The sequence below is a fragment of the Oreochromis niloticus genome, linkage group LG7 (assembly GCF_001858045.2).
Source record: "Oreochromis niloticus isolate F11D_XX linkage group LG7, O_niloticus_UMD_NMBU, whole genome shotgun sequence".
In the NCBI taxonomy this organism is placed as follows: domain Eukaryota; kingdom Metazoa; phylum Chordata; class Actinopteri; order Cichliformes; family Cichlidae; genus Oreochromis; species Oreochromis niloticus.
Window position 1 is genome coordinate 35,873,321 of NC_031972.2, and position 23,650 is coordinate 35,896,970.

The following is a 23,650-nucleotide window of genomic DNA, read 5'->3' on the forward strand; positions in this document are numbered from 1 at the left end:
ACACTGTTAGACCTCTGCCTCACCACTACATATTTCAAATACAACGAAGGCTTCTACAGACAAAAACATGGCTGTGCCATGGGCTCCCCTGTGTCACAGATTGTAGCCAACCTTTACATGGAGGAAGTGGAAAGAAAGGCTCTTGGCTCTTTTAAAGGGAGAGTACCCAGCCACTGGTACAGATATGTAGACGACACCTGGGTCAAAATCAAGACACAAGAAGTGGAATCCTTCACTACGCACATTAACGCCGTGGATAAAAACATCAAGTTCACCAGGGAAGACACAAAGGACGACTGTTTGCCTTTCCTGGACTGCGCTGTGCACATTGAAGAGAATGGCAACCTCAACATTGAAGTTTACCGGAAGCCCACACACACGGACCAGTACCTCCTCTTTGACTCCCATCACCCTCTGGAACACAAACTTGGAGTAATCAGGACCCTACACCACCGGGCAGAACATGTTCCCTCTAAGCCTGAAGGGAAAAAGAAGGAACACACACATGTAAAGGAAGCACTGAAAACATGCGGTTATCTGAACTGGGCGTTCATAAAGTCAGCAAAGAGGCACAGAAAAGAAGATGAGACACCAGCAAAGGAGGATACGAAAGACAGACGCATGTCTGTGAAGGTTCTCAGTCATCCAGGTCATCGTAGTCTAAGGAGCTTGGAAAGAAAAGTGTCTGGACTTCTTTAAATTGCTTGAAGATGTTTCACCTCTCATCCGAGAAGCTTCTTCAGTTCTAAGGTCAAATGGTGGAGAGTCCCAGATTTAAACCCAGTGGGAGTTTCCCCCGAAAGAGGGACAAAAAACCCCCTGATGATCCTCCACCTAATCACATGAGCCAAAGTGTGAAAATGTGAACATTGGCATCCTCGAAAGAGTGACCTTTCTCCTTTAGATGCAGATGGACAGCTGAGTCTTGTCCCGTGGAGGTGACGCAACAACATTGTCATCCCCTATGTAGCCGGTGTATCAGAGAAACTCAGGAGAGTTTTCTCCAAGCACGACATCCCAGTGTACTTCAGACCCAGCAACACACTCAGACAGAAACTGGTTCACCCGAAAGACAAAACTCCAAAACACAGACTTAACAACGTGGTGTATGCTGTACAGTGCAGCGAGGAATGCCCAGACCTCTACAATGGAGAGACCAAACAGCCACTTCACAAGCGCATGGCACAACATAGAAGAGCCACCTCCACAGGACAAGACTCAGCAGTCCATCTGCATCTTAAGGATAAAGGTCACTCTTTCGAGGATGCCAACGTTCACATTTTGGACAGAGAGGACAGATGGTTTGAAAGAGGAGTGAAAGAGGCCATCTATGTCCATTGTGAGCAACCATCTTTGAACAGAGGGCGGGGCTTATGACACAAACTGTCTGCCATCTATAATCCAGTTTTGAGGTCCTTCCCAGACGCCTGACGCCCACTCACATCCTGGGCCATCTGACCTCAGGAATTCACATGATAGGGTGGGGCCAGGTTTCACAATGAGCTCACCCGAAACCCTGGCTGATTGTGACCCACACCCACTTTCACACCTCGGCTCATGTGATTAGGTAGAGGATCATCAGGGGGTCCTTTTCCCTCTATGGGGGGAAACTCCCACTGGGTTTAAATCTGGGACTCTCCACCATTTGACCTTAGAACTGAAGAAGCTTCTTGGATGAGAGGTGAAACGTCTTCAAGCAACTTAAAGAAGTCCAGACGCTTTTCTTTCCAAGCTCCTTAGAATGAGGTCCAGGAGCGCCATTTCTAATGATGGAAACCTGAACAATTTTCATATGAGGTCTGCAAGTTTAAATGTTAAAAGTCCAAATCTGAGAGTCACCGATGTTTGTGTTGAAGGTCTGGGGAGAAGATCTCCTGTAAGGTGGAGCATGCCAGCCTGGAGAAACCTCTGATCACTGACTGGGGTAAATACCTGTCTGTATCTACACACCTGTACACACCTGTACATACCTACCTGTCTGACTCTCACCTGTGTGACTCAGATCCCTCCTCAGACTCGTCCATGCCTGAGTCAGAGAGGAACAAGCTCGCCATCGGAGCCTCAGGACTGATCCTGGGTCTGATCTTATCTCTGGCTGGATTCATCTACTACAGGAGGAAGGCCCGAGGTCAGAGCAGGACTCTCACTCACAGACCAGTTCATACCTGAAACCAGTTTAGAACCAGAATGAAATCAGTTCATACCAGTTTAGACCAGTCTTAATCTCAAACCACATTACATGAGTCTAAAACTGGTTTACATCAGCATTCTGTACTATATTGATGTTTCAGGCAGGTTTAGAGCATTGCTGTTTATTTTCAGACAACTGTTAGTTACATTAATGTTTCAAACACAGGTTTTTACTGTTTTTGGAGGACTCTCAGACCTGGTTCAGGCCCTGAAACATGAAACTTTACTGAATCATTGCCATTGATCTCTTTGTTTTCAGGGTGTGTTGGTGACTGTGTCCTCGTCTCTTCTTCTTTCAGGTCGTATCCTGGTTCCCCAACACGTTCTCACTCCCAACTCGTCAAATGTGTGACGCATGGTCAGGCTCCCTCTGCTTCACCCCCCTCGCGTCGAGAACTGACGTGCAGGGTCCTCCTATTGAATACTATGCTGCTCCCTAAACGTTGTTTATTGACGACAACAGATTTCCGCGGAAGAGCCTGTTGTCCGTATATTTATACATTTCCGAAATCACATTGTAGTGACGTGTACTGAACACAATATATAATGTAAACAACTACCTGAGAAACATCAGATACAGCAGATAAATTAATTATAGGCTATTACTTTTGCATTTATGGAGGGAGAGGTGTATGCTGGGTAATGGCACAGCTAGCGACTGGGTGACTTTATTCACCCGCTTCGGATGTTATCAGTCCATACAATGGGCGTTATTAGCAGAAATCAGTCCCATAGATATGGGCCATCATGGGCCATCCACCTGCTAGATTGTTCAGAAGGTTGTTATCATCCATCCAGATGGAGGATCACCAACAGGAGCGTGGAAGACTCCAGAATCCACTCTGGCTGGAATCCGGTGGATACAGCAGTGTTACAGGTAAGACCATTTAAACGGACAGCATTTATAGAATGACTATTAAAAGTCAGCAAGTGTCAATAATGTTAATGTGGTTATGTTAGTAATACACCGAGTGCTAATATAACAGCTTTAAGATGCATTTGTAGATATTATTACGTGTTTTACCGTCTTTATGGTGCTAGCTTAAAGTTACGGTGTAAACGTTAGCTTATATTGTAGTAAAGCTGTTACTGTTTAAACGATGTTGGGACAGAAATATTAGCTTCTGTCATGACTGATGAAGTTACTAGTTAATAAAGTTTCCAGTAAAGTGATTAATCGCAGCCACAGATTGACGGTAAATATCTCGATTAGCTTCAATGCATCTGTTATAAATATGTGCAAGTTTCAGTGCTTCGTTTAAACTGTATGATACTTATACTGACCCAGGGTCAGTGTAAATACAATCCTAGCTGTGTGAACAAAGCCTGGCTCCTTTAATCCTGCATGACAAACCTCAGGATGCAGGTTATTATGACTCTTTCCTGCTGGCACACCTGTCACACCTGAGAGTCAGCTAGAAGCTTACAGTGACGTGGACATCATGCAAAGACTGCCAGACTCTGTAATACTGTAAATGATCAGTGACTCAGGTTAACACTAAACTTTAAACAGTACCTCTGTGTCTCTGTGTGTGCTGAACATCTGGAATCAGATTGAGTCAGGCTGCATCAGCTGAATCTGTTATTTGTAAATATCAATATTTTTTATTCAGGTGTGGGGATAATATGTAAGACTGCAGTGAAGCGATGTACCAGATTAATCCCTGGCCAAAGGCATCGTACTTAAATCAGACTACTGATCCAGCCACATCAGCCTTTTGTGAGGTCTGTTTAAAGTAGACTTAAAATGAACTGCAGGTTCCTGAGAGGTGGACTGAGAGCACAGAAACACATGTTCATACATACAGCTGCAGCAAGCTTACATTAATTTTAAATCGATTTGTTACTCTGATGTCTGTCTCTCTGTTAGTCCTCTGACAGACTGGTACCTGTCCAGGTGTGCTCTACCTATGACTACTGGGACAGGCTCTAATAGAAAGTTTCTATTATTCTCATTTAAAGTATTTAAGTGCTTATGCATATGCTTAGTTGTGACACTGTTATAGACTGTTCAGTGAAAGTTTCTAAAACTAGATGAACTTACTTCAGCATCAGCAGTTTGAGAAAACAACTCCCTTTGCAGGTGCTGATAAGGCCAAGGGCACAAAACAGCTTAACCATTGATCCGTTAGGTTTCATAACGAGGAGCGTGAAGTGTGGTATGATCAGTTTGTAACTTCCTCCCTCTTTCTTGGAATGCACAAAGGAGTAGGAGCACCACTTCTGTGGCAGAGCTGGCATGACTGTGAACTGTGATGTTTGATGTGTGTTGGCTCTCCTGCGCGCAGTAATAAATAGCTTGATCACAGCTCTTTCTGTGTTGCAGACTTTATTTACAAAATTCCATGATACCCCCCCACCCTCCCCCCACCCTCCCACTGTGAACATGAATTGAATATTCAGAAGAAAATGAATGGATAGACTGACATTTGTTTAAATAGTTCTAGAAATCTGTTGGTGTGGTAATAATATTAGAGCTGGCAATCTTTCCTACTGAATCTCTACTCTGAGTCATGTTACCTGAGATTAATTCTATGTTTACCTGACAGCCTGGACACATGTGCTGTGTGAAGGATGTAAATAAATCAGATCTTAACTGCTTACATTTAAGGAGCCTGGTCATATTTAATTGTAATATGAACCAATGATTTTCTGATTGCTGATTCCAAGAGAGTCTTTGTGGAAATTTGGCTTTTTGTCATTTTAATTCTCTTTTCTGTTTTCCAGAACAGTTCTCCACAGTCGCTGTCCACATGGGTCAGTGGGACCAAGCAGCACTCTGCTAATGTGAGACTCTGACCAGCAACATTCAGCAAGACCCAGGCAGCGTTTTCTATCTCCCAGCTGGAGTTTTTTGTTTGTCTGTGACGGGAGAGTCAGATTTTTGTTGAGGCTGGAGGAACAGCCTCACACTTGCAGAGGTAAGTCAGTTTGCAGAGATCCCTCCCACCCTGGCTTTTATGTGCTAGATTTCTTATCTGAAACAGTAATATTTCAGTGACTGCTGCTTATATCACAGGTTAATACACTCTACTGATCCCTGATGGGAGAATCATCACCTCTGCCAACAAAGAAGCCTGGTGGATGTTTGTTTGCAGTCTGATGATGGGACATCATGCTCTGCATCTTCAAAGTTTACCTCCTCATTATTATTCATACACAGTAATGTAAAGTATGCTTATATCTAGTATAACTGGACCAACCTGGTGCTCTTCATTTATGGAGGCTGTTGAGTCTGAATGTTGGATGTTGTGTGTCTCGTGTTCTCTGGGCTTTGTTGTCCTCAGTCTTTTTGCAGGATCAGAAAACAAAACCAGGAGGCCTGTAAATGTTTCTTCTCCAGTTGGATGATGATAAGACTGTGACACGGGATGCCACCTTTAGTCTTGTGATGAAGCAAAGCTCAGGACGAAGTGTGATTAAATTGTACCCACATGTGTGCTGCTGAGAAGGATGTACAGGGGCACCTGCAGCCAAATCCAAGCCTCCTCAGGTTAGTTGTAGTTGCAGAATGCTATAGGACTGAGACAGCTGAGGCATCAAATGTTTGATTAAACGGATGAAAAAGAGAAGTTTCTTCCCTATAATTATCACTTTTTAAAATCTTTAGCAACTTCAAGTCTGTCAGCGTGCTGAGGTCACAGAAACAAGAAAAGCAGCTTCAGACTTCAGAGTGTTGTTTACAGTTTTCTGTCATCATGATCTCCCCTGAAGTTTATCACTATTACCCAAGCAGTAAGTCCACAGTACTGTAATGATGATTCTGACTTTGGTCACAGTTGCATAATATTTTAATAACATACAATTATTTTTTGTAATTCATATTTTTTCTGTTATCAAAAATTTACTTTGTGAAATTTGTATTTGAGAATGAAGAATGTGACAATATATTTTTGTTCAACATTTAATTTCTTTCAGTTGCAATTGTTAAATGAAATATATACACACATATATATATATATATGTATGTGGATTTTGGTGGAGAATGCGGGCAACCTGAAGACCAGTAGAAAGAGCTACAGGTGTTTGTTGTTGGCGGAGGTTGAGACCAGATCGGGTGATCGGACGGCAGACGTCACGGGGTGATCGCTTGACTACTACTGGGCCCACATATAAAAAGGTAAGGCACAAACCTCTTAAACGGAAATTGTGCTGGATTGGGACATAATTCTAAAATATGTAGTCAAGTGGTTATCCATAGATCTCTGTTTTGAGTTTTGTTTGAAATAAAAATCGTTGTTTGCAACGAAAGTGAAACTTAAGATAGTGTTGCATTCATGGTCGCCTTGGAAAAAGCAGTACTGAGCTAAAAGTAACTAGAGATGTTGTTTAAGGAAATAGAGAGGAATAAAGAGATTATAAGTGTCTAAAAAGTCAAGGAGTTGAAGAACTCCCTCCCTGGGAAAGACGTTTCCTAGGATTATACTAGGGGAGGGGCCCCGCTGAGAGTTGTGGCCTCAGATATAGCCCTGGTGATCGCAGAGGATCATTGTTAGGGAGACACTTAAATAAGAGAAACTCAAGCCAGCCGTGAGCTTGAGGTTTTGCAGCAAGCCGAGCCGAGCAGTGAAACTGAAACTAAACTTTTGAGTTATTGAGTTATTGTGTGTTATGAGAGACGATTAAAGTATCACCTGTGCATTTGTGGACCCGCCGTGGTCAGTGAAGATTGGTGGACCCGCCGTGGTCAGCAAAGATTTGTGGACCCGCCGTGGCCCAAGAAAAGCTGTGTTTCTGTTGATATATCTGAAGAATTTGCGGACCTGTTGACGTCTCTTAAAGACGAGCCGCGGTGTGTATATCCGGGTTGTTGGGACCCACGCGTACAGCTGGAAACTGTGACGTAAGAAACTGTCTGAAATGATTTAAAGTGCCAGCCGGCTGCAGCTCGGGTGTGTGAGAGGCTGTAAAAGTCTCTTTTCCCGTTCTTTTCTTGCTGGGGAAAAGTGCGCAGTTAAAATTTGGGTGCGGTTACTTCTCCTTTTAATGGTAATATTGTTTTGAAGGGATCTGTGTATTGAATGGGCGAGACAGACACTGGAGTTTTCACATTGGATCAGAGAGACATAACTGGGTTTACTTTCACCGTTTTGCTGACGCCAGTAATCCAAGGCGAGCCGGCACAGGTGCAAGTGGAGGTGTTTGTTTGCTGTGAGACAGCAGACTTAGAGTATCATTTTTATAAAACAGTGTGTCTAACTGAAATAGAGTTCCCCAGTTTTCTGGATAATTGTTTGTGTTTAGTAGAGGCCCTAGACCAACTGGTGAAACAGAACAGTGAAGAGAGAAGAGAGGTTCAGCAATAACTGATATTGTGTCATATTATTTTGCTCTCAGCAGATACCGAGAGAATTTATGAAATAGCTTATGTGGTTGTTCCTTGCCTCCTCAGAAGCAGATTTTATTATTGGAGGAGGCTTAATTTCCCTGCCGATAACAAGGCATGGTATATTGTACGTCTATAAGATTTGAGTTGATTAATTTCCCCGAAGGAATCCTTGCGATAGGTGTAGTTCAGGGGGAAACACAGGATAATTATTATATCCTTATACTCTCGGCATTTATGATTGAGGAGCATCTCCCTGAGTTTTTTGGTTATTGTTTAAGGCAGTTTAGAGTGCTGACTGAAAGGGCTGAGAGGGAATCCACCTCTGAAGGCCAAAGTTGAGTTTCTGTACCAGTAAAATCCCTTGGGGTTTTTTATTTTTTATTTTATCAAAGTCATACCACCAGATATTGGTTTAGTTAAGAGTTATCGGTGTGTTATATTATCTCAGTCTATTGAAAGGAGATGATTCATTATTTTTCAGTGTCGGCCAACTTAACATTCGTGGGTGAGCTGACATATTTGGAATTGTATATATATTGTGAGACTGAGGATACAGATCACCAGTTGGTTGTACAGGCAGCTTTGGTTGACTCACAGATTTCCCTGTTTTTGTGGGGTTGTGTAGATTTAGTTCAACAGCTTGTTGCCCTTTTTGAGAGTGAGTTGGCCAGTTAAGAAGTTATTTGGGTGCAGTCAATTTTTCTTTTTCTTATTTACAAGAAGAGAAATACGCACTGTAGGCCCCTGTAAGAGTAAGAAATAATGCTGTATGCCCCTCACTGATTTTAAAACACCCCGTTTTGATGAACAGTGTGATCTTGACTTTAAGTAGAGAGAGCAGAGAAGGGTTCTGATACTGTTCATGTTAAAATAGTTGAAGTTTAGAATTATGCAGTATTTTGCTTGGCTTTCATTTCTTCTTCTTACTGAGACCTAGTCTATAACTACCACAAACTAGAATTTGGCATAGAAAGTGGGGGAGTTAATTGTAATTGTAATTGCAAGAATTGCAGCCGGTTGGGTGCTTATTTTAAAGTGTTGAAAACTGTGGCTGTTCTAAGAAATTTGTGAAATAAAAGCTGTGCTGTCTGGCCCCGTGTTGGTCACTGTGTATATCAAGCAGGTATAAAAGAGGAAGTGTCTGGGTGGCCGACTACCGTACTTCTGACGGAAAGGAGGAAGTGTCTGTTCTCTGGCCCCAGAGCTTCTGATAGAGAAATAGGAAGTCACGTCAAGGAACTTCCGAGGGCGGGCACATACAGCAGCCATTTTGAAAGCAAGATGGCGGAAAGTTCAATCGGGACATCTAGTGGACAAAAAGTCTACAAGCCACTAAATGATCAGCTTGAAGAGTTAAACAAAGCCATCCACTTGGCTTGCACGAAAACAACTAAAATAGCAGATAAAGAATTTAAGGCTGTAAGGAAACATGTTGAGAAATTATGTGCAGTTCAGCAAAGAACTTTACAGGATAGACAACCTCTTCATCTTATTTTTGAAGAAGAAAGGGAGAACTGTGCAAAGAGATTACAGCAACTGCAGCAGGAAACATTAACACATGCAATGAACAGACACACCAAAGCAGAAATAAAACTCTTAAAGGAAACTCACGCAAAACTCTGTAAATGGATAATAATGTGTAAAGGGATTTCAGGTTGGATGAAAGAGGATGAGGCTCAAGCTCAAGAGGTAAGTTCACTTCTCTCACAACAGGAAAAGAAACTGGAAAATGCAGAACAGGTGCGCACCTGGATGAAATCTTTTCAGGAATTGCAGCAGGAAAATAAAAAACTGGAAGGACAAATATATTTGCTAAACACAGCAAAGGAGAAACTGGAGCATGCGCATGCGAAGCTAGCACTGCCTTCCAACCCTCTCCCCACCTCTCCTGAATTACCGGAAGACACATTGCCACCACACCCATCTCAATCCCCAGTAGACTCTATGCAACCGTTTCATCCTTGGGTCGTTCAGGCGCCATCTGCTCCACCCCCTCCTTATGTTTTCCCCATAATGTCTTTAGCAGGAGGAGAGATTAGAGGGCCACAAGGACAACAGGGCGCAGTAATTGGAGGGTTTGCAGATGTTGTACATATTACTCCTGCAGCAGCAGCAGGTCAGCCACCTAGTGCACAGCCCAGGGTGGTACAGCCTATGGGTATGGGAGAAGCAGCTTCAGCCAAAGCTGGACCCTCAACTTCATCTCCCAAGTCTGTAGATTTTATGGAGTTTGATCCATTAAAAACACAAGGGGAACCTGGAGCTGAGGATCACCTAACTGTGAACTTAGCCACCGGTCAGGGAAAGTTGAAAAAAGGAATCTCTGTTACCCCCTCAACAGGTGGGACGGCCTCACCAGCCGATGAGGTTCGGAGGCTGGAGTTTACTCCACTGCCTACCCCAGCTAGAAAAGAACATTCCCAGCCAGTAAAGACAGCTGGGATGGAAAAGCCTCAGTGGATAGGGGAAGTTTATGGAGAAGTGCAAGCTGATAAAGATGCTCTGGCAGAAATTCTGCAAAGAGTAATTAAAGTAGAAGAGAGAGTAAAGAAAGAAAACTTGGCTGTCTTTGAAGAAGAAGATGAGATAGAGGAAGAGAATGAGCCAGACTGTGTGGAAGGTGGTGAAGCTCAACCAGATACCAAAATGGCAGGAATGAAGTTGCGATCACAGAAAACTGTGTATCGGACGGAAAAACCAAAACAAAAGCCGGTGAGTCAGGATAAGACTATAGCAGGGCGAGAAAAACGACAGTCTATGTTTAGAAAATATAATTTGTTGAAGCCTGAAGAAAAGGAGGTGCACTTTAAGAATAGCTTAGATAACTTAGAATGGGAGATGCCCTTAATGTGCGGAGCAAAGCAGGAACCAGTGTATCGTTCATACAAGATGAGGGATCTAGAGGCCCTAGTTCAGCAGCTGCCCCCTATAACAGAGGGAGGAGCAGCTTGGTTAAGGAAGTTAAGAACCTTAACAGAAGGAGACGAGCTTTGCCTTGGAGACTTTAGAGCCGTCGCAGGAAGGACTATGATTGCAGGAGGTTTAGCTGATGTGGAAGAAATTGCTAAGACTACCACTCTTCCAAATGATGTGCCATATAGTAGAGTAGAAGATAAGCTAGCTGACGCGGTTCGTGAAAAATACATAACTCCAAATGTAGGGTCAATACCAAAAATAACTTGGGATCCAAAAGATACTCCCAGAGAATTTTTAGAAAAAGCTAAGGAACAGTGGATGTCACAAACTGGCATACATCCAGGTCAAGAAGGTGAGAACAGAGCTTGGTTCCGCGCCGCTGTCCTGAAGGGGCTGCCAGAGAAAGTAACAACTGAATTAGAAAAGAACCCAGATTTTGCAGTAGCAGACTCCACCCAGTGGGAGCGGCATGTAACACATCGGTTACAGTTGGAACAAGATACGGTAAACAAACAAAAGAAGGAGTTAGAAGACGCACAGGCGCAACTGTTAAAATTACAGTTGGGAGAAGCTCGTGAGAAGAATAATGTTAGGAAAAAGGAGAAAGAGGGTAGTAAACCTATGATGGTGGTTCAGCCCCAGGTTGATCCAGCGCCCGAGCAACCAGAGCGTGCTCCCAGTTCTTATCCTGGTGACCATGAAATACCAAGGCAAAGACGCACAGGAAGAAATCGGGGGGCCAACCGTTTACAGAGGGGACGTGGTGGACTCTGGCGACCAGACCCTAGAGCTCGTGGTCCGGGGAATCCCAGAACGAATTCATGGAATGTCTGTTACCAATGTGGAAGAGAGGGGCACTGGGCTCGAGAATGCCGTGAGTTGCCTCGAAGCTATGAACAAAGAGATTACCAGGCATGGGGAACTCAGAGAGGCAGAGGCGGTTACCAAGACAGACATCAAGCTCCCAATCCAAGTGTTGCGCCGCGGTCTCAGTATCCAGTGGGAGACTGGAGCTGGGAGGAACAGTACTGATGGAGCCCACAGGAACCAGGCAGCAGGGGAATGGCAGATCCTATGCTGTCAATGACAGTGGAAGGTGCAGAATTGCCCTTCCTGGTGGACACTGGGGCAACGTACTCAACTTTGAGGACGACACCGAATAGTGCAACCATCTCTAACCACACTGTCAGTGTTGTGGGGTTCTCTGGGGTACCAATGACTCTGCCACTCACAGACCCAGCTCTGACCAAGCTGGGCAAACAGACTTTGAGACATCGATATGTGGTATCTCCACAAGTGCCTGTGAACTTGATGGGCCGAGATTTACTCATTAAACTGGGAGCCACCATTATGTGTTCCGCGGATGGACTGACAGTCTCTCTGCCTGGTGGAATGTCGCTACCGTGCCTGGAAATCAATTCAAAGAATCAATACTTGCTGCAGAACTGTGAACCACCCCCTGCTGACATTTACTGGGGGCGCTTGCTAGAAGAAGGCATTTTGGAACAATATCAGCAGTGGAGACCCTGGATAATGAGTCTTGCGGTGTACTCCTCGCCTAGAGATCCATTCCATGTCACTCTCTTTTATGATAGGGATGATGATGATGTTTACCGAGAAGCCTTCCAGTCTGAACTTGAGGGTCAGACCTGGAACGTCCAAACACAAAGTATTTATGTGGGGCCAGAAGGTGTAGCAGCGGTTGTTAAATTAACAGATGAACAGTTGTCTTGGTATAACATGGGATCAGATTCGGCCCCACACATCACATTGGCAGTCCATGAGGGACACCAGGCCAAAGAGTTGGGGACGATGGTGAGGCGTGCGCTGGATAACGCTTGGTGGCAACCCACCCAAATTCCAGACGTTTGTTATGCACCAAAATGTAAAATATATCGTATCACATGTGTGTCCAGTGACGCAGTGATATTAGAGCATCAGCAAGTATCAAGAATACATGGTAGTGAGAGAACAGATTATCCAGATGCAGTGGTAGAACTTTCAAAATTGCCTGACACTCTGTGGTCTACAGGACCCACTGATGTTGGCTTAGCCCATTGTGCGCCGGTTTTGTTCCAGCTGAAATCGGACACGCCAATCTCACGACCACAATATAGACACAAGCCTGAAGCAGAAGAAGGGATCGCTGAGACGATTGAAGGGTTGTTGAAAGCAGGAGTGCTTGAGCCCTCGCAATCCCTTTGGAACACACCAATTTTGCCGGTGGAGAAACATGGGACAGGGAAGTATCGTATGGCACATGATTTAAGACTTATTAATGCCATACTACGTACCGATACGGTGCCTGTACCTAATCCATACACAGCCCTAACTGAAATAACCTGCGACCAAAAGTGGTTTACATGCATTGATCTAGCAAACGCGTTCTTTTGTCTCCCATTACATCATTCACTCAGAGACATTTTTTCTTTCACATACAGAGGTCGTCAGTTTAGATACACACGCTTGCCACAAGGCTTTGCCCTGTCCCCAGGTATTTTTAATCAGGTGCTTAAAGAAGCCCTGTCACCCTGTCAGTTGCCTGAAGGGTGCACATTAATACAGTATGTAGATGACCTACTTATCGCAGCTACTTCAGCAGCGGCTTGTACGGCAGCATCACTCACAGTGCTTAAAAGACTGTCTGAATGCGGCTTCAAAGTAAGTAAAGAGAAACTACAGTTGGTTCGACCAGAAGTCACATTTCTGGGCCGTGTAATAGCCCATAAATCATTGGGACTAATGAATGCACACAGAGACCAAATTTTGACACACCCAAAACCAAGAACGGTAAAAGAACTTCTTTCTTTTCTTGGCCTGACGGGCTACAGCAGACAGTTTATTCCAAACTATGCAGGAAGAACGGCTCCCTTACGGGATCTGATTAAACAGGTGGGCGTTCGAAACCTTAAGGCTGAATTGCCATGGACGCTCGACATTGAAGCCGCGTTCATTTCTTTGAAACAAGATTTGTCAAGGGCCTCAGATTTGGCCACACCTAACTATGATGAGCCATTTTACTTGGATATTTCTGAAACACTTGGAATAATAAATGGTGTGTTGTTTCAGAAAAAAGAGGGAGGAAGACAGGTACTTATGTATGTCAGCATAAGATTGAGCCCAACAGAAGCAAGGCATCCCACATGCACACAGCATGCAGCAGGGGTTGCCAAAATAATACAGAAAACAGCACATGTGGTGAGACAACACCCACTAAAAGTTCTGACTACACATAGTGTGGTGGCATATGTGAACTCGCAGGCGTTCACCATGACCTCATTAGCACAACAGAGGTTGAGTAAAGTTCTAGATGCTCCAAATCTGACATTTACACATGAAGGAATTAATATGGCAGATTTAATGGGAGCAGGGGAACCTCATGATTGTACTAAGAAAGCAGAACTGGAAGGGAAAGTCAGGGAAGACTTAAAAGCAGAACCTATTCCTGGAGCTGAGGATTGGTTCACAGATGGCTGCTGCCATCGGGATGAAGAGGGACTGAAAGCAGGCTATGCTATAGTCTGCAAACAAGGAACTGAATTTGAGGTAAAAGAAGCAGGGAGAATTGAGGGACAACAGTCTGCTCAGAGAGCAGAAGTCATTGCACTGAGTAGGGCCTTGAGACTGGCCAAAGATAAAAGAGTGAATATTTATACTGATTCAGCCTATGCTTTTGGAGCAGCCCACGTGGAACTCCAGCAGTGGAAGAGAGCAGGCTTCCGAACAGCAACAAATGCTCCTATTTGCCACAGGAAGGAAATGGAGGAACTGGAGAGGGCCCTGCACGACCCAAGTGAGGTGAGCATTATCAAATGTAAAGGACACTCTCAGGCAAACACCATGGTTGCAAGAGGAAATCAGAAAGCGGATGAAGCCGCAAAGGAAGCAGCAGGCTATAAAGGACGACAGCAAATGGTGCAGGTAATTGCTGAAGAGGAGGCAGGCATCAATATGTTGGAGGAGGCCAGACAGGCCCAAGAGGAGGCTTCTCTGGAGGAGAAAGAGGTGTGGCAGAGCAAAGGAGCCCGAAAAGAGGGTGGTCTTTGGAGAGGAGTTGATGGACGACCAGTCCTAACTGACAAACTGGCCAGACAGAAGATAACTGAGGCACATGGACTTGGCCATGTGGGAGTGGCACAGATGGAGAGAAATTTGTGTCACTGGTGGCACCCAGGACTAACAGCTATGATAAAGGAAAAAGCCCAAACATGTTTAATTTGTGGAGCTCACAATCCAAAGCCAGTGGTAAAACCAGAACCAGGTAAGTTTCTTCTGCCAGAAAGGCCAGGAGAAGAAATTGTGATTGATTATACTGATATGATTGATGTGTGCCCAGGGGGAGTCAGATATCTGTTAGTGTGTGTAGATGCTTTGACAGGGTGGCCAGAAGCGTGGCCCACCCGAAAGGAGGACGCCAAAAGCGTGATTAAGTGCTTAATCAATCATTATATCCCCAGGCATGGGTTTCCAAGGCGCATTAGATCAGATAATGGAACCCACTTTAAAAATCGAGACCTGGAGGAAGTAGAGAAGATGTTGGGAGTAAAACACAGGTTTGGGACTGTCTACCATCCTCAGTCTCAAGGGAAGGTAGAAAGAATGAACTTGAATTTGAAAAACAAGTTATCTAAAATCTGCGCAGCGACGGGGTTAAACTGGGTTTCAGCTTTACCAATTGCTCTAATGACTATAAGATGTTCTGTTAATAAGTCAACAGGATTCACCCCGCATGAGTTGCAGACGGGAAGGCCATTTCCAGCACCTTGGACAGAGGTTCCAGCGGAACACCCCACGAGAGGTAACAGGTCTCATGCAGAATATTGGGATGAATTGAAGTGTCTTGTCTCCAGTTTCACCAAACAGGTTACTTTTGGACTGCATGTGGCGGACCAGGTGACCCCAGAGGCGAAGGCGGTTTGGCTGAAGGTTATCAAACGCAAGTGGAAGGAGCCACGCTGGACGGGTCCTTATGAGGTCGTTGCCAGGACAACTACAGCAGTTCAACTGAAAGGGAAAGGCGATACCTGGTACCATTGGTCGCAGTGTGCCCCAGCACACGAGAGCTTGCTAGAGGAAAACTCCTCTACACCAAACACAGGTGTCAACGATAACGAGCAGAGGCAAAATAAATCCTCTCACCTGTGCAACGGGCCAACCAGTAGTCTACCTGGGAGGCCGAAGAAAGAAGAGCAGCAGCTGAGAAGGTCACCACGTCAGAAGAAAGGAGCAGTGACCAGTTGAGAACTCAAAAGCAGGGGAGTTTCAGTCCAGAACACAAAGTTTACCTAACATGATGCAGACACACGAGTCAGAGACACGTAATGAGAAAAAACTGATTAAAATGTTTCTTACAACCACATGTCTATTGTATACTGTGATATTAACTATGGCTGTGTTGTTTATTGTTTATATTTTGCAGGGCACTCCGAACCACTCGTCTGAACACGGAGGCCAGTCCAGCACAGCACTTCCTGAGACTGCAGTTCCTAAAACGGGATCGGTAAAAAGACAAAAGCGCGAGGTGTCAGGTAAAGGTGATGAGTGTCTCAGCATGAATAATGGCATAGAGTTGAATTATGTTAAAGGGTCTACCAGCTCGTTCACGTTTGATTTGTGTGACGTTATTAAGTGTACAGGAGCTAGTAGTAGCTGGAGAGCATATGATATATGGGTTTGCAATCATCCCATGATATGCTTCCGTAAGGCTGTTTGGGGCCCCTCGTGGGGGAAACACGTTTACACCTATATAACAGATCAGTGGTGCGCTTGGCAAGACGTGGTAGGTTGGACAGGAGTAGGATGGCAGCCAGATGTGCCGCAGGGATTGAAAGGGATAGCCATTCAAAGGGATTATTCTGTTTCCCAGAACCCTGTCACTCTTTCCCTAGGACCGTGGGATACGCTCCCAAAATCTGGGATCCCGGGAGGTATGTTCTATTTGGTAATTGGGGTGGATGTCATAGGGACAGATCCATCAGGGGTAATTAGGGTCAACTTAGTTGAACCAGTTATCACTTTAGCTGACCAAACAATAACCTCAGGGGCAGTCGCCCAAAAGGAACAGGAACTAAAAGAGAAATTACTTGTGACATCAGATTACACTAGATTGAAGCCGCAGGATTTGATTGAGCGGGCCACCGGTTTCAAGGACAGTAACCTCTGGCTTGATTGGGTGGCTCAAAATGCTAGAGAACAACATGTATCTGACTGTGTTGCCTGTGCGGCAGCTCGGCCACGTTTGTTTACAGAGCCCGCCCCATTGCATTTAGAAGATAAGTGGGGCTATGAGTGTATGTTACAGTTAACCAGAAGTGCCGTGACCACTGGCAACTGTACTTTGTTGTCCAGGCTTTTCCCTCCCGTTTCAAAGCAGACAACAGTGGGACCATTTATGCCAAAACAAGATAACTATACATGTTTTAAGTTCTCTACAGATAATGAAAAGTACAAGGTGGGAGAGATCGACCCAACTTGGTGTGCTGTCACCCTCCAGGGACGAACCACCAATAATGTAAGCGACCCAAACACGATAATTGGAACATGGGCAAGAAGTGGGCTCTATTATTACTGTGGGGAGAGCACTCTGTTGGCTCGTGTTCCTTTGGGAAGCGTAGGGACATGTGCAATGGTGCGATTGGGAGCTCCGCTTATGCTTATTGGGAATCAGGTAAAGGCTATTCCACAACACAACACACGTACTTTAGCTGCAAGACGTAAGAGGCATATTTTAGCTAAAAGAGGGACCCAGGGTACACATCCTTATGATCCTCGTTTGGACTCGCCGACCTGGATAGACTCCATAGGAGTGCCCAGGGGAGTTCCTAATGAGTACAAGCTGGTAAATCAGGTAGCTGCAGGATTTGAGAGTATATTAATTTGGGTAACGCCTAATAAGAATGTTGATCGCATTAACTATGTGCATTACAATCTGCTGAGACTCTCTAACCTAACCAGAGACGCCATGGTGGGGTTCGCAGAACAATTGGGTCCAAGTTCGCTGATGGGTGTGCAGAATCGAATGGCCCTTGACATGTTGCTGGCAGAGAAGGGAGGTGTCTGTGCCATGTTCGGAGACATGTGCTGCACCTTTATTCCCAATAATACTGCCCCAGATGGCTCAGTAACCCGAGCTCTGGAGGGCCTGAAAACTTTGTCTAAAACTATGCATGAGCACTCAGGTATCGAAAACCCGCTGGAGTCCTGGATGACATCCGTGTTCGGACGATGGAAAGGTGTGGCGATGTCGGTGATATGCTCCTTGGGTGTATTTTTGGGGATACTGGTCATTGTGGGGTGTTGTATCATTCCTTGTGTCAGAGGATTGTTGGTAAAAGTAATGGCGAGGGTTGCTAACCCTGGCTGGGTTGAGGGCATCTACCAGATGAACTTAGAACCCATAGAGTGGGGCAGGGAGTGATACAACACGAAGTGTGGTGACATTCCTTGTTGGAATGTCAAAAGAGGGAATGTTAGGATTCAGAGATTCTTTTACTGTAACCATATAATCTGCCTTATGATAAATGCATTAATAACATGTTCTACAGTATTATTTTATCAGTAATATTTCTTATGGGGTTCATATTGCATTGAATATGTTTGTCATTACATTGACCTTTTATTCACAGGTTGAGTTCATTCTATACACAATGCATAACTGTGCTTGTTTAGAGTTGATGTTCTATCCAAGAGGGTTTTAAGCTTCACTGGTGAGAATGTCCAGGTGATACATGTTGAAGGAAGATGAGAACATAGCAGGTTAATTGCATGCATGCTTACAATACACTTATTAATTTAGTGGCAGGCCTGAGCGAAGGCCTAAGTGTCTTCTGCTCTCTTTTTGAGACCTGCGCCAATTCAGTTTACTTAGTGATTGGTGACGAGGGTCAATTATTAGCTTTTAACGATCCCGAAGCTTGAAGTTTATTACCTTAAAAGGCAGGTGTTATAGAAAAGAGAAGTTATATGACTGTTTATAGTTATTAAAATGTATAAGATGCGCTCATGTCTGTCAACTATGTATTTTTGACTTGTATTGACGTATATGTGTGGGCGTTAATGTTCTATGGTATAAAACCAGTTTTTGATGAATTTTTGTCAGAGAACGACATATGCAGATGTTGCCTCTCCTGTGTTAATAAACTCATCGTTTGATTGCATTCGTCTGGTGCCTCCGTCGTTTGTTGTCTGGTCTACAGTTGATCGATCTCGCTTCAGTATATAACAAACACCCAGCACGCCCCTGCGGGCGGTTTATCCTTCAAGCTCGGGTCCTCTACCAGAGGCCTGGGAGCTTGAGGGTCCTGCGCAGTATCTTAGCTGTTCCCAGGACTGCGCTCTTCTGGACAGAGATGTCCGATGTTGTTCCCGGGATCTGCTGGAGCCACTCGCCTAGCTTGGGAGTCACCGCACCTAGTGCTCCGATTACCACGGGGACCACCGTTACCTTCACCCTCCACATCCTCTCGAGCTCTTCTCTGAGCCCTTGGTATTTCTCCAGCTTCTCGTGTTCCTTCTTCCTGATATTGCTGTCATTCGGAACCGCTACATCGATCACTACAGCCGTCTTCTTCTGTTTGTCTACCACCACTATGTCCGGTTGGTTAGCCACCACCATTTTGTCCGTCTGCATCTGGAAGTCCCACAGGATCTTAGCTCGGTCATTCTCCACCACCCTTGGGGGCATCTCCCATTTTGACCTCGGGACTTCCAGGTTATACTCGGCACAGATGTTCCTGTACACTATGCCGGCCACTTGGTTATGGCGTTCCATGTATGCCTTGCCTGCTAGCATCTTGCACCCTGCTGTTATGTGCTGGATTGTCTCTGGGGCATCTTTACACAGCCTGCACCTGGGGTCTTGCCTGGTGTGATAGACCCCAGCCTCTATGGATCTTGTACTCAGAGCTTGTTCTTGTGCTGCCATGATTAGTGCCTCTGTGCTGTCTTTCAGTCCAGCTTTGTCCAGCCACTGGTAGGATTTCTGGATGTCAGCCACCTCCTCTATCTGCTGGTGGTACATACCGTGCAGGGGCCTGTCCTTCCATGATGGTTCCTCGCCTTCCTCCTCTTTCTTGGGTTTCTGCTGCCTGAGGTATTCACTGAGCACACTGTCTGGTTGCAGCTTTCCTAGCGGCCTCTTCATGGTTCCCATTCGCCTGTGGGATCCCCAGGTACTTGTAACTGTCCTCTATGTCTGCAATGTTGCCTTCTGGTAGTTCAATCCCCTCAGTTCTGACTACCTTCCCTCTCTTTGTTACCATCCGACTACACTTCTCCAGCCCAAATGACATTCCAATGTCATTGCTGTATAGCCTGGTAGTGTGTATCAGTGAATCGATGTCTCGTTCACTCTTGGCATACAGCTTGATGTCATCCATGTACAGGAGGTGGCTGACAACCGCTCCGTTCCGTAGTCGGTATCCGTAGCCAGTCTTGTTAATGATCTCACTGAGGGGGTTCAGGCCTATGCAGAACAGCAGTGGGGACAGAGCATCTCCTTGGTAGGTCCCGCACTTGATGGTGACTTGTGCTATGGGCTTCTAGTTGGCCTCTAGTGTTGTACGCCACATCCCCATTGAGTTCCTGATGAAGGCTCTTAGGGTCCTGTTGATCTTGTACAATTCTAGGCATTCCAGCATCCAGCTGTGGGGCATTGAGTCATAGGCCTTCTTGTAATCAATCCAGGCTGTGCACAGGTTGGTCAGCCTGGTCTTGCAGTCTCGGCTGACTGTTCTGTCTACCAGTAGCGGGTGTTTTGCGCCTCTGGTATTCTTGCCAATCCCTTTCTGTGTCCCGCTCATGTATTGACCCATGTGCCTGTTCATCTTAGCCGATATGATGTACTGAGTCAGGTTATTGGTCGGTAGTTGGATGGGACCGGTCTCTTCTTGGGGTCCTTGGGGATCAGGACCGTCCGACCTTCGGTTAGCCGTTCCGGGTGCCTTTCGTTAACTAGCAGCTGGTTCATTTGTGCTGCCAGACACTCGTGGAGTGCAGTCAGCTTCTTCGGCCAGTAGGCGTGAACCATGTCGGGGCCTGGTGCTGTCCAACTCTTCATACTGGAGACCCTTTCTTGGATGTCTGCCACTGTGATGGTTACTGGACCCTGTTCAGGGAGGTCGCTATGGTCTGCCCTCAGATCCACTAGCCACTGAGCATTGCCGTTATGGGTTGCGTCCTTCTCCCATATGCTCTTCCAGTATTGCTCCGTCTCCAGCCTTGGTGATGCTGTTCTGTTATTGACTTGCCACTGAGATTGTACCTCCTCAAGCGGCTGGCCAAGGCTGTGAGTCTTTGCTTGGCAGTTTCCAAGGCCTCAGGTATGGACAGCTTGCTGTATTTCTTCACCTTCTTTGTCGCGCCTTTCTGCAACTCCGTGCTACTTTGATCTTGCCCTCTAGCCTCCTTCTCCACACATAGATATATATCTATGTGTGTGTGTATATATATTCTAATTTAGCAAACTAATTTATCAAAAATATATATACATATATCTGTATTAGTTTTAATAAATTAATTTGACACCTGTATTGAAAATACCATATTGTATTCATACAGAATCAGTTTGGTATCATTGTTTGTCTGATTGCTGAAACTAAGAGCTACTTTGATCTGTTTAGATCTAATGTATCCAAACTCGAGCTCTAATGTTTCTTCACCCTTGTGTGTGTGATATGTGATTTCCTACATGCTGGCAGAGCAGAGCGGCCGTTTGTGCTCACAGATGGTGACGGTGTGGAGAGACGGTGGTGTTTCCTCAGAAGAACTAGCAGAGTCACAAAGGGCACGAGTCCATCTCACCACCTTGACTTGCTGACTGATGCTCGTCTGCACTGCACAGAGGAAATCAACTAACCGAGGTTTGTCCAGTGACGTGTTATGAAATGTATATTTGTTTTATGCTTACAGATATGTTTTTCTTGACAGAGGCTCTGCAGAGGTTAGACAAAGCAGAGAAAATATGTGCTTTACATTTTACTGTGATTTACTGGGATATTTGTTGCCTGATGTTCAGCAGGAATGGAGAAATGGAATCAAAGGGAGATGTTTTTGATGTTTTTGTAATGATGTAGGTAAATCTCCAGTTTCTGAGTGAGGGAGAGAGGAGTCATCATCCAGGTAAAGTGACGTGAATCAGTGGATACACTTGTCTCCCCTTTAAAGGAGACGATCCGAGTCATCCTTAAATGTTAGTGCTTTCAAATACACAAACATTTTTAAAGGACAAAAATGAACATCCCACTTTGACTGTAACACAAAATAAATCTTTGCATGTGTGTTTTCAAACTCTCAGATGGGAAGGATATCAGTCTTGGACTGTCTAACCTGCCGGAGCAGCACTGAATGATCACCACACATGAGCATGTTCCTGCAACATTCAGCATCTGATCTGCCATCTGTGTGCTTCTGCTTTTGGTAAGTAGAGTTACCTAACTACAGTAACTCTAAACACATGCTATCCATTTCTAACGACCTGGTTACTTCCTGTCAGTTATTTTAGAAACCATGTGGTCACCTGACCTAACACTGTTTCTTCTTCTTCCCCTTAATGTTGAAGTGTCAAATGTCAACCAGCTGGAGAGGAAACTACACCAGTGTACTGGGATGTTTCAGCAACACGTGCCAGACGCTGTTCCTTCATGGTGACATCACCAGAGACAGCCCCGCCCACCTCAGGACCTCGCCATTGATCATGATGATTATAATGATGACAGCGAGCGGAACTAAGACTGTAAAAATCCACGACCAGAATGTTTAGATGCTTTCTAATTATTAATGAATACTGAGAGCCTCTTTCTGTGTTTTGTCTGTTTTGTTTTTTTTACCTCATTTGTTACTAACAAAGTTCACCAAACTCACACAGTTTACATTCTGTATGTTTCCATCTTTACCAGCCACACTCTTAACTGCAATTAAGAAAACAAACCGTAGAAATCGTTGCTTTTCTCTTTTGTAATTGATGATAATTCAGTGAATATACGGCGCTGCTTCCTTTTGTTTCGTCTCATATTGCTTTAAGTTTTTCAGTGTTCAGTTATTTTTTACTGCTGTTTGAATTCTCTGTATGTTTGACCCTGTAGACTGTTTAATGGACTGCTTGTCTTCCTGTTTGTAACCACCGCCTGTTTTTGACTAAAGATTAGATTTCTGACTTTAACACAGCCTCTGCGTGTCCTCCCTTTGTGTCCTCTTCCTCTGTGAATGTGTTGCATGTGTCACAGATTCATTTATTAACAGCTTTCCCACAGTGAGTTGCATCAGCATTCATTCACAGCACATTTCAGAAGGATTCAGATCAATACAGTGATCTTATAGTCAGAATTATCCTGACAGACTGCCACTGTAAATTATCTTTCATCAGGTCAATTTTAAAGTTCAGTATTTCAAAGCAGGCGTTATGAAGAATCATACTGGCATTAGGACTGTAACAATATGTACTAACAAAGTTAAAGTTTTTTAATTATGCTAGAATATTGGAAGACAATCAGCTTTTAGTGTTTTCTGCATATTAATTATACTGAAATAGAGATGGTGACCCTAACTGTACAGAAGCACTAAACAACTGACAATCTAACAAACATTATTGGCCTGAGCCGTCATGCACAGTGAGTCTGATCCTGTGCTGTGAGAGTCTGACAAGCATGTTTCTGGTCAATTTGGAAGAAATAATATCACAATGTTGATCTTTTTTTAATATTCCTTCTCTTTTACAACATAAACTGTGATCAAAGCTACTTATGTTCACAGCATGTAATAATACTGACAGTCCAGGGCATTGTGGTCTGTTGAGCTAGGGTTAGGGTTAGCAATTCAGACATATGTAATCAATCTCTTGCTGGATATAACAAACACCTAGGAATTCATATTATAATTTGATTTTCATGAAATATTCATATTCAGTATCAGTCATTTTATATTATAACCATGTATCCACCCAGGCTCATGGTGGGGCAGGGCTCTGTCCTGGGATGCTTGGGTGAAAGGTAATGTACACCCTGACCAGGTATCCAGTCTGTCACAGTTGTTTTCAATATTTGGTTCTAAAATATGAGTGAAAACAAAAATCCAACTAGGATTCTTGCATATGATGAATGAAGTCTGTCCTTGACTGTATTGTCCAGCTGATCCATCAAACCCCCAGCAGGTGAACCTTATTCATGACATAACACAGTAACAATGTAAAAAATTAAACAGCAACAGTCTAAATGTAAAGTG

General features: G+C 44.5%; 2 protein-coding genes and 1 long non-coding RNA gene across 12 annotated transcripts in view; all 3 read left to right on the forward strand.

Annotated features, from left to right (window-relative positions):
• Positions 1–23,650, forward strand: part of LOC100703853 (HLA class II histocompatibility antigen, DRB1-8 beta chain) — a 222,926-nt gene that overhangs the window by 2,292 nt on the left and 196,984 nt on the right. The gene's annotated exons all lie outside the window — the stretch shown is intronic.
• On the forward strand, positions 3,002–22,502 carry LOC109202869 (uncharacterized). Of its 10 annotated transcripts, none has more exons than XR_003220720.1 (8): positions 3,002–3,067; positions 4,918–5,111; positions 5,210–5,357; positions 5,478–5,683; positions 21,133–21,294; positions 21,508–21,623; positions 21,729–21,850; positions 21,993–22,502. It is a non-coding gene; the product is annotated as an uncharacterized LOC109202869 (long non-coding RNA). The 10 variants fall into 10 exon arrangements; XR_003220719.1 differs by having other exon boundaries at positions 5,210–5,323; XR_003220717.1 differs by having other exon boundaries at positions 5,210–5,683; positions 21,453–21,623.
• On the forward strand, positions 11,481–15,421 carry LOC102078476 (uncharacterized). The gene is made up of 2 exons (XM_019361375.2): positions 11,481–15,233; positions 15,329–15,421. The coding sequence occupies exons 1-2, from the start codon at positions 11,498–11,500 to the stop codon at positions 15,406–15,408; spliced, it is 3,816 nt and encodes a 1,271-aa protein (XP_019216920.1). The 5' UTR covers positions 11,481–11,497; the 3' UTR covers positions 15,409–15,421.

Excerpts from the sequence above, each read along its gene's own strand:
- LOC102078476 (XM_019361375.2), top strand. The coding sequence starts at position 11,498 with ATGGCAGATCCTATGCTGTCAATGACAGTGGAAGGTGCAGAATTGCCC. Across the intron at positions 15,234-15,328 it reads AGCGGAACACCCCACGAGAG|GTGACCCCAGAGGCGAAGGC; the intron begins GTAACAGGTCTC and ends GTGGCGGACCAG.